Source organism: Nelumbo nucifera, chromosome 3 (assembly GCF_055504915.1).
Source record: "Nelumbo nucifera cultivar China Antique chromosome 3, China Antique-T2T, whole genome shotgun sequence".
Taxonomy (NCBI): Eukaryota; Viridiplantae; Streptophyta; class Magnoliopsida; order Proteales; family Nelumbonaceae; genus Nelumbo; species Nelumbo nucifera.
The window spans coordinates 95,180,403-95,189,208 of record NC_142651.1 but is presented as its reverse complement, the minus strand read 5'-3'; the positions used below and the strand labels follow the sequence as shown (position 1 = coordinate 95,189,208).

Sequence of the window (8,806 nt, the reverse complement as noted above, 5' to 3'; positions counted from 1 at the left end):
GATTTCTATATTGACGTATAAAAGTGCTAAATGATGTTTAGTTGTTCTAGTGAATGGTAATTTATTTAAGAAACTAATTATAATGGAAATAAATTAAACCAATAAGCAATAATTTTCTTATAAAGAAAAGGCAATTATTTAAAAAAAAAAATCTAATTAATTGGCAGTCTTCCCCAAATCAACAAGAGTACTATGGGCTTATTGTTTAATACGTAGAAAAGTAAAAGAAATCTCACTACTATTTCAGGGGTGTATTTAGAAGGCAAATAAAAGAATGTTCATAGTGCTTTTAGGTGGCTTTTCCAAACTTACACCTTGATCATACAGAGAGAGTTTTTTTGTAGGTCTAGTTCATTAAATGGTTACAACCATCTAAAATCTTGCACATACCATTGACACCAAGTCATTTTATGTGACTGCTGCTAAGTTTTATATTTGTACCGACAGCCGAGAAAACTGCCGGTAGAACGTCTAGCGACAGTTCTTTTAGCGGCAGATTGCCGGCTGCCGGTAAAATTTCTAATGGCAGTTTTAAGGACTTCTAGCGGTAGTCAAAACTGCCGCTAAAAGTCATTTTTCCTGTAATGTGGACCCGAACCATTAACATAGTGACAACTAAAAGTTGCAAGTTATTACTAGGAATTTGTTGTGGTACTACTAGTTCTCAGGGTAGATTCGGTAATTCCATTCCACTATTTGATGAAAATTACTTGAAATGTAAATTAAACTAGAAAACTATTTAGATTAATTTCTGATACATTAGGCACTATGAAAGGTAAAGACTAGAATGCCCCTATAAAACTTTGAATCATATACACTAAAATAGAAGAAATACGTGCACCATTTATGTTGGGATGATAGAGCAACTATAAGGAGCGTAGTCACCAATATCCTAAACCTTACAAAATAGAATTAATCTCGATTAAAGAGTTTAGAAGTTATTATCTCTATTAAAAAAGTAAGAATCAATGTGGCTATAGCTCTACCTTCATAGGAATAAATTTGGACCCGGTTTGGGTTGACCTGCCCAAATCAAAATCAATTTGAACAGGTTGGATGGACCAATAGGGCATTAAATTAGACTAGTCCAGACTTAATGATCCAATGTATTTATTATTGGACTAGCATGGGACCTGGTCCATTTGTAATGGATTTATATTAGACTAGGTGGGACTGAACCAATATCTAATCCATTGACAAAAGATAAAAGTACATGTGTCAAACTGTCAATGGTCTAGATTTGGGTTGGACCGAATCTAAATTAAAACTAATTTGAACAGATTGGACAATCCAGATGTTAAATTGGACTAGTCCAAAATGGTCCAAATTAAGTATTCACCGGATTAAATTGGACCTTTTCCATTCGTAATGGGTTCATTGGACTTGGTTAGGTTGCGCCAATACTATCCATTCCATTGACAGCCCTACTTTTAACCCAGACCTCCCAAAGAAAAATAGAAGGAATAACCGAATTGGGCAATGGGCTATTAGTGAAGTCATAGGTCGTATCAAGACTTGGCTCTATGAGTTCAATTCTTTGGCTCCCTCTCCTCATGTTCTTGATAATAATAGGCGTGGGCTATTATCATTCATGTCCCCCTTAAGCATATTGTTCTCAAGAAGATTAAATGGATAAAGTGGTATCCTTTGGCTGTAGGTTAAGTTGAATATAAATGGAGCCTTTAGAGGTAATTAATTCGGGTATAGGAGGAAGGGGCGGAATTATTCAAGAGGATAAAAGAGATTTCATAGGTTGTTTTGTAAATTTCTATATGGTACCTACACATCTCCTCAAGCTGAGTTATATGCCCTTTGTGACTGTTTGAATCTATACTTACACTTCGATGCCTACGTTATTGTTGCTAATAGTGATAACAAACTTTTAGTGGACATCATGAATGGAGAAATCCCCCCTCCTTGGTGGTTCATCCATTATCACCTCTAGAAGATTAGAGATAAAATGGCCTTAATATCTTTTTCTCTTATGTATATAGGGAGGCCAGAAAACTTGCATGTAGATTCCTTGCCAACCAAGGCATTTAGCAAGAGAGGATTCTTTTATTTAAATTACTTTTAGTTGCAAAACAACACCAGGAACAAGGACATGCATGATTTGTCGAGCTTGGATCTCCTACAAGCAAAAACGCTGCTCACATATTATTTAGTTGTATATTGGGAATATCTTTCATATATGCATGTTAAATTCATGTTGAGATATCCCTAATGTGCAGTTGGATTCCCATGTTTTTAGAGTGTATGTAGAGTTTCTGTTTGCAAGGAATTCCATTGTTGATTTGCCTACATCTACAATTAGATTTTCTTAGTTGTTTTATCTTTGTAATGGGTTGGGTTGAGATGTCGAGAGTGTTGGGGTTCTCTCATTATGATGTGAGACCCACTAATAAAGACAAAAAAAAAAGTAAAGTGAAAAAGACAAAATGTAGGAACCAAAAAAAGCTTTGTATTGGCTTCTCTTGCAAGCCAATATAGATTAGTGCATTCAATGAATTGGATGATCTCCCTCATCACTCTTAATATCTCTTTAGAAAAAACTAGAGAATGAAAAGGGGTTTTGAGAAGGACTTTGGGAAAGAGAAGATATTACAAGGGCTAAAACGAAGAAGACAAAAATCTTTTTTTTTTTTTTTAAATATACCTTCTTGGTTCTTTGTTGTGAACCTACTCTTGGTGAGAAATGTATTGTTTGCTATCATCTTTGTTGACGATGTTTGTTGATGGAATCTAAAAATTTTTCTTGATGTATATTATTTAGTTGTATGTAGAAAGAAAAACATTGTACCCTATTATTATTGTTGAAAGTGGAAGATTTGTACTCTAGTCCCATGGTTTTTACCCTCACTTTGAGGGGGTTTTCCATGTAAATCTCAGTATCCCTTACTGTTGTTTGTTATTTGTTATTAAATTTCTTTGGTTTGCATAAGGAAAACATAGGGATTTATTCCCAACAAACTAGTATTAGAGCACTTGGTTCATGTGTAAATCTTTGAAGGAGGTTTGGTTCGAATGATTTTGTTAAATGGAAGGAATTAGTCGTTTTGGAAACAAAAAATGAAGGACTTATTTCTTTATAGAGACTTGTATGCACTTACGAGAGGTGATAATAGCAAGTTGAAAGATATGTCCAATGAAGACATGAAATTCCTTGATTTGAAAGTAGTTACTTTTATTAGAACAATGGTTTGATGATAGTATTTATCACCTTGTAACAAATGAAACCTCAATCGTTTAATTTTAGAACAAGTTGGAAGATTTGTATTAGAAGAAAACCATTGACAATATGGCTTTCTTGATTAAGAAGCTTGTAAATTTGAAGAACAAGGAAAGTATCTCCATCATTAAACACTTGAATCAAATGTAAAACATTGTAAACCAATTAATCTCATCAATGAAGATGGTGTTGGATAATGAGCTTCAAGCTCTATTCTTGCTCAGTTCATTGTTGGAAAGTTGGGAGACACTTGTTGTATATCTTAGTAATTCTGCACTTGGTGGAATAGTGACAATAAGTATGATAAGAAGTAGTTTACTCAATAAGGAAATAAGAAGAAAACCACTGACCAAAACCATATGTTATTCTTAAAAGCCAAAGTAGAGGTCCTCATAGCCGTGACAAGGCTAGAGGCAAATTCAAGAAGAAAGACATTACATGCTTTCATGCAAGAACAAGACCTTTACAAGGGTAGTGAGTGTTGGGAACTTAAGAGAGAAAACAAGGAAGAGAAGAAACAAAGTGAAAAGAATGAAGAAAAACATATCACTGCTATTACAAGTGGAGATATCACTATTCTTATAAGTTGTAAAGAGTCTTGCATCAATCTAGCATGTCATGACATATTAAATTGTTGAGACTATACAAGCTCTTATGGTAGCAAAAGTCAAGATGTGTTGCACTCTCTATCGTACATAAGGACACGTGTCCAAAGGTGAAGTAAACACTATGGAGAAGGAAATCTCTACAAAATTGTGACCAATGACTAGGCCACACGAGTGAGAAGAGAATTAAAATTCTTGCCAAGAAAAATCTCTTAATCAGCATGAAATGTACACATTTTAATACATGTATTCATTGCTAAGCTGATTAATAAAATGGAGTGTTATTTCAAAATTCTCCTCATAGAAGAGATCATGCTTTAGAATTGATTCATTTTGATGTTTGTGGGCCTATGAAAGTTAAAACTTTTGCTGGTGTCTTTTACATTATTACTTTCACAAATTATACTAGTATAAAAGTATGGGTTTATACTTTGAAGTTAAAGATCAAGTATTTGATGCCTTTAAAGATTTTCATGCTATGGTTGAAAAAGAAACAAGAGGACCTCTCAAGTGTATCCGTATTGACAATTGTGGTGAACATGGATATCCATTTTAAAATTATTGTAAGAACTATGACATTTAGCATGAATAGTCCCTAAAACCCCAAGGGTAAGAAGGTACTCAAGAACAAATGGATGTACATGTTAAAGCATGAAGAAAATAGCTTACAACCAAGATATAGGGCAAAGTTGGTTGTGAAGGGATTTGGGTAGAAAAGGGTGTTGATTTTTATGAAATATTTTCTTCCATGGTAAAAATTTCATCAATATGTGTTGCTTTGGGTTTGATTGCAAGCATGGATTTGGAAATTGAACATTAGATGCTAGGACAATTTTTCTCCATGGTGATTTGGAAAAAGACATATACATGGAACAACCAAAAGGCCTTGTAGTCTAAGGGAAAGAATACCTGATTTGTAAGTTAAGAGTTTGTATGGCTTGAAACAAGCTCTAGGGCAATGGTACCAGAAATTAGAATCCTTCATGATGGATATGGTATGGAAAAACAACCTCATATCATTTGTTTTCACTAAGTATTTTTTAATAATGATTTTATCATTCTTCTACTTTAGGTTGATGACATGTTGATTGTTGGGTAAGATAAGGCAAAAAATGATAGGTTAAAGAAGTTGTTAAGATTTCATGTGACAAAAAATTTGAGAGAGATAGTTACATTAAAAAGGTGCTTGAGAGATTTTGTATGGACAAGGAAAAATCAGTTAATACTTTATTGGCAAGTCACTTCAATTTTTCTAGTGATCAAAGTCCAGAGAATGAGAGAAAAAGAAGAAATGAAGAACATTCTTTATGCATTTATCATAGGAAGCCTTATATATGTTATTGTTTGTAATAGGTTGGATATAATAGTGTAGTTGGTGTTGTTATTAGATTTCTTGCCAATTCGGGCAAAGAACATTGGCTATTAGTGGAGTGGTTTCTCAGGTACTTGAAAGGTACATCCAAGGTGTGCTTATGTTTTGGTGGGGGTAAACTTATGCTTGAAAGGTTTAGAGATGTTGATATCATAGGTGACATTGACTCCAAAAGGTCTACATCAGGTTACTTGTTTACTTTTATTGGAGAAATAGTGTCATGGCAATCCAAGTTGCAAAAATGTGTAGCTTTATGAACTACAAAAGCTGAGTATATAATTGACAGAGAGGCTTGTAAGGAGATATTGTTGATGATGAGGTTCTTCAATGAATTCGATTTGAAGCAAGAAAGGTTCACATTCTATTGTGATAGTTCAAGTGTCATCTACTTGTTTCCACTCTAAGTTTAAATATATTGGTGTGTGGTATAATTGGATTCAAGATATTTTTGAAGAAAAAGAAGTACAACTTGACAAAGTTCACACCGACAAGAATGGGTTGGATATGATGACCAATGCTTTACAAAAAGATGTATATGAGTATTGTTGTAGATTTGGGCATAGTGCAACCCTTCTCATAAGTTGAGAGGGGAAAATTGTTGGTGTTCCCTTCAGGGAAATGTGGGTTATGTCTTCCCCTGTTCTTATTTTCCTTTATTTTGATAATGGTTAATAAAATTTTAAGGTAATCGCCCCTCCACAATCCACATGGAGTAAAGTTAAAACATAAGAATGAAAGACTAAATTCTAAAATAAGTAGCAGAGTGGGAAATAAAAAGAAAACTATTTCAAGGGAATATGATATAAACATTAAACACATGAATCTTTTATTTATTATGTACATATGGTAAAGACTAAGGAGGAAGCAGTTTATATATAAAAAAAAAAGTAATTAATTACATGACCATAATCTGTAATAACTAGTTCAAGAGAGGCTAATAATTCTAATCTTTATTTCCTTCTGGTGAGGGAAACGGTGACACTAACAAGTTTAGCCTCCTCCTTGTCCATGCCATCAACGACCAGGATCTCCCTCAACCTGCAAAACAATTCCTCCATCAAAGCCTCCCCAAAGTGATCAGCAAGCAATGGTTCTGCCACAGCTCTCAGATATCTGGCTAAGTTGTTTGCATCTCTCAGCTTGTTTGCTTCATTATCACCGAGGTTATCTTCTTCTCTCCACTTTATCTCAGAAGTTTCTAGTCTATCAATGTCGAAGGATCCCTCTCTTTCTATCACAGACTTCATTTCTCTTGGAGATGCTATATATATGGGCATATTAAATGTGTTCACTTTCTCCTCTTCTATTAATCCCTGCATAATAAACCAAAAAAAAAAAAACAGATAAAAATTAATAAATAAATATCTACTGCACAGTGGAAATAATACCATCTTTGTGACAATTAATTAATTTTAATATTTAGAAGTGTTTTTGATCTCTTCTTCTTCTTCTTTCTTTTCCTCCTCCCCAAGCTCAAAGAATTAATAGAGCTCTTATTTATTTTCATACCTGTGAGACCAAGTCATTGAGTGCTTGTCCCAACAGTTCCCATGAATAACCACCCTCTCTGCTAGAGGGCTCTTCGCTCCTCCTACCCCTAAGCGTTAGAACCATACACCCTCCGGGAACCAATTCTTCTGAACGTGATCTAAGGAACACAGAAAAATCTCTTTCAAATTGCTCCAAATATGCTTTAACAACGCTTGGAGGGCTTGTTTTCGTCAAGTAAATATTCCCCTTGTTAATCTCCGGCAACCGAGGAACCTGTCGTATCTTCATTTGGTCAGCTTCCAATCGTCAAGTAAACATTCCCAAGATCTTGCATGAACGTACGGTTTTTTTTTATTAATCATCATGTTTAATTAATTTCTGAATAATTTCCTCAACTTTCTTTTAGTTATCTCTTATTTTCTATGAAACCACCAAACATATATAATCTTAAAGACTCTCACCTGAGATAGCCAATGTAAACAGTATGAAGAATGAACAAAGTGAAGACTCTGGCCTGAAAAAAGCCTGCCATAGAAGGAACCTGGAACTCCAGATATGAAACATGGCCCCAAGTCATCACCATTGCCTTCCCTCAATTTCTTGAAGAAACCGGGCAAGGACCTGAAAATGGTATTGAAGTCATTCCCTGGAAGGTCGTTCAGGAACAGGTTGAGCTCCGGGGTGGGACGACCCAGCTGGCAAAATTTCTGGTGGACAACTTTGATAAAGTGTGAGACCACCACCAGGGTGTTGGGTCCGGAGGAGCAACCCAAGTCAGCAAACCCAAGGCTCTTAGGAAAAGTAGTAGTGGTGGAACAGATATGGAGTATGGCCTCCTTAGTTATGAGCTTGGTCATGGAAATAGCCTTTCCCTACATTACAAGAAAAATTCAGTCTCTGGCTAACAAGAATTTAGCTGATAGATGATCAGTGTTAGCTTGTTTTGAGCAATTTAAAGGAGAAGATGGTATACCTGGAGAGATGAGTTACAGGCATAACTGGTTTCTCCAATCCCTCCATTCATGTGGAGAACTTGAGCAACTTCCATGGTGTTGTGTGTGTTGTGATACAACATTGGATGGTCCTCTCTCTTTATATAGCCTCTAGGCAATAAGGCAATGGGATATGTGGGCATGGGATCTGCATTTAATTTCCTACTAACTGTCTTCTATACTAACCCAATAAAACACTTCCAACTGTCCCTGATCATCCGACAAGAGATCTATTTTATTAATGCATGCACGAATTCCTCTTTTGACTGTGAAAGTGTGAATTGTGAATCAGGGTGGCCACGAGCCGAGCTTCGAATCGAGCTCAAGCTCAATTTACAGGCTTGTTTATTAATTGAGCCGAGCTTGAATAGCTACATACATACATATAATAATAATAATAATAATAAATTATAAAAAATAATATATATAATAAAAATATTATATATAATAATAACTAATTATTATAATTCTTATTTTTTTAAATATCAAATAAAAAATATTTTTATATATAACTTTTTTAATTTTATAAAACATTTTTCTCAAGTAGAGCTTGAGCCGAACCGAGCTCGAGCTTATGAGCTTTTGACTCAAACCGAGCTCAAGCTCAAGGTTCTAGCTCGAATCGAGTTCGAGCCTCGTACCGCCTTGGCGAGCCAAGCTTGAATAGCTAGATATTCGGCTCAGCTCGGCTCTAATCCACCCCTAATTGTGATCTCTCCTCTTTTGTATATAAAAAAAAAAAGTCATCCTCAGGTATGAGCTTCCTCTTAGGTCGAAATAAAGATTGCCTTGACAGGAAACAGGATTGACAGTGATACCCGACTGGAGTTAGGAACATGGATTTGCTTTAAAGTCAGAACCATGGTTTTTAAAACCGGGCTGAACCAGACAGTCGGACAGGAAAAACCGTTTCACTCCCAAAACCGTTGATTTTGATCAGCGAACCGCTGAACCAAACGATTAATTGTTCAAACCGTTTGAATAATTTTGACCATTTTTTATTTTTTAAATTTTTTTATTTTTTATTAAAATGGGCCAAGTGTTCGATTCGAACAATCGAACTATTCAACCCAATAACCAGACCCCTAGCGGATTCGGTCACCTAGTCGGTTTTAAA

The 8,806-nt window shown here is 35.1% G+C and overlaps 1 protein-coding gene across 1 annotated transcript; it reads right to left on the bottom strand.

The window, feature by feature from the left end:
* Window positions 1-6,012: 6,012 nt before the first annotated feature.
* LOC104589747 (S-adenosyl-L-methionine:benzoic acid/salicylic acid carboxyl methyltransferase 2-like) lies at window positions 6,013-7,776 on the bottom strand. The gene is made up of 4 exons (XM_010248169.2): window positions 7,671-7,776; window positions 7,159-7,569; window positions 6,716-6,970; window positions 6,013-6,519 (listed from the first exon to the last, which is right to left on the bottom strand). The coding sequence occupies exons 1-4, from the start codon at window positions 7,770-7,772 to the stop codon at window positions 6,157-6,159; spliced, it is 1,131 nt and encodes a 376-aa protein (XP_010246471.2). The 5' UTR covers window positions 7,773-7,776; the 3' UTR covers window positions 6,013-6,156.
* Between the last annotated feature and the right edge of the window lie 1,030 nt (window positions 7,777-8,806).

Coding starts and splice junctions, on each gene's coding strand:
- LOC104589747 (XM_010248169.2), bottom strand. CDS start 7,772: ATGTTGTATCACAACACACACAACACCATGGAAGTTGCTCAAGTTCTC. Junction 7,570..7,670: donor CCTGTAACTCATCTCTCCAG/GTATACCATCTT, acceptor CTTGTAATGTAG/GGAAAGGCTATTTCCATGAC. Junction 6,520..6,715: donor TCAATGACTTGGTCTCACAG/GTATGAAAATAA, acceptor TTTATTATGCAG/GGATTAATAGAAGAGGAGAA.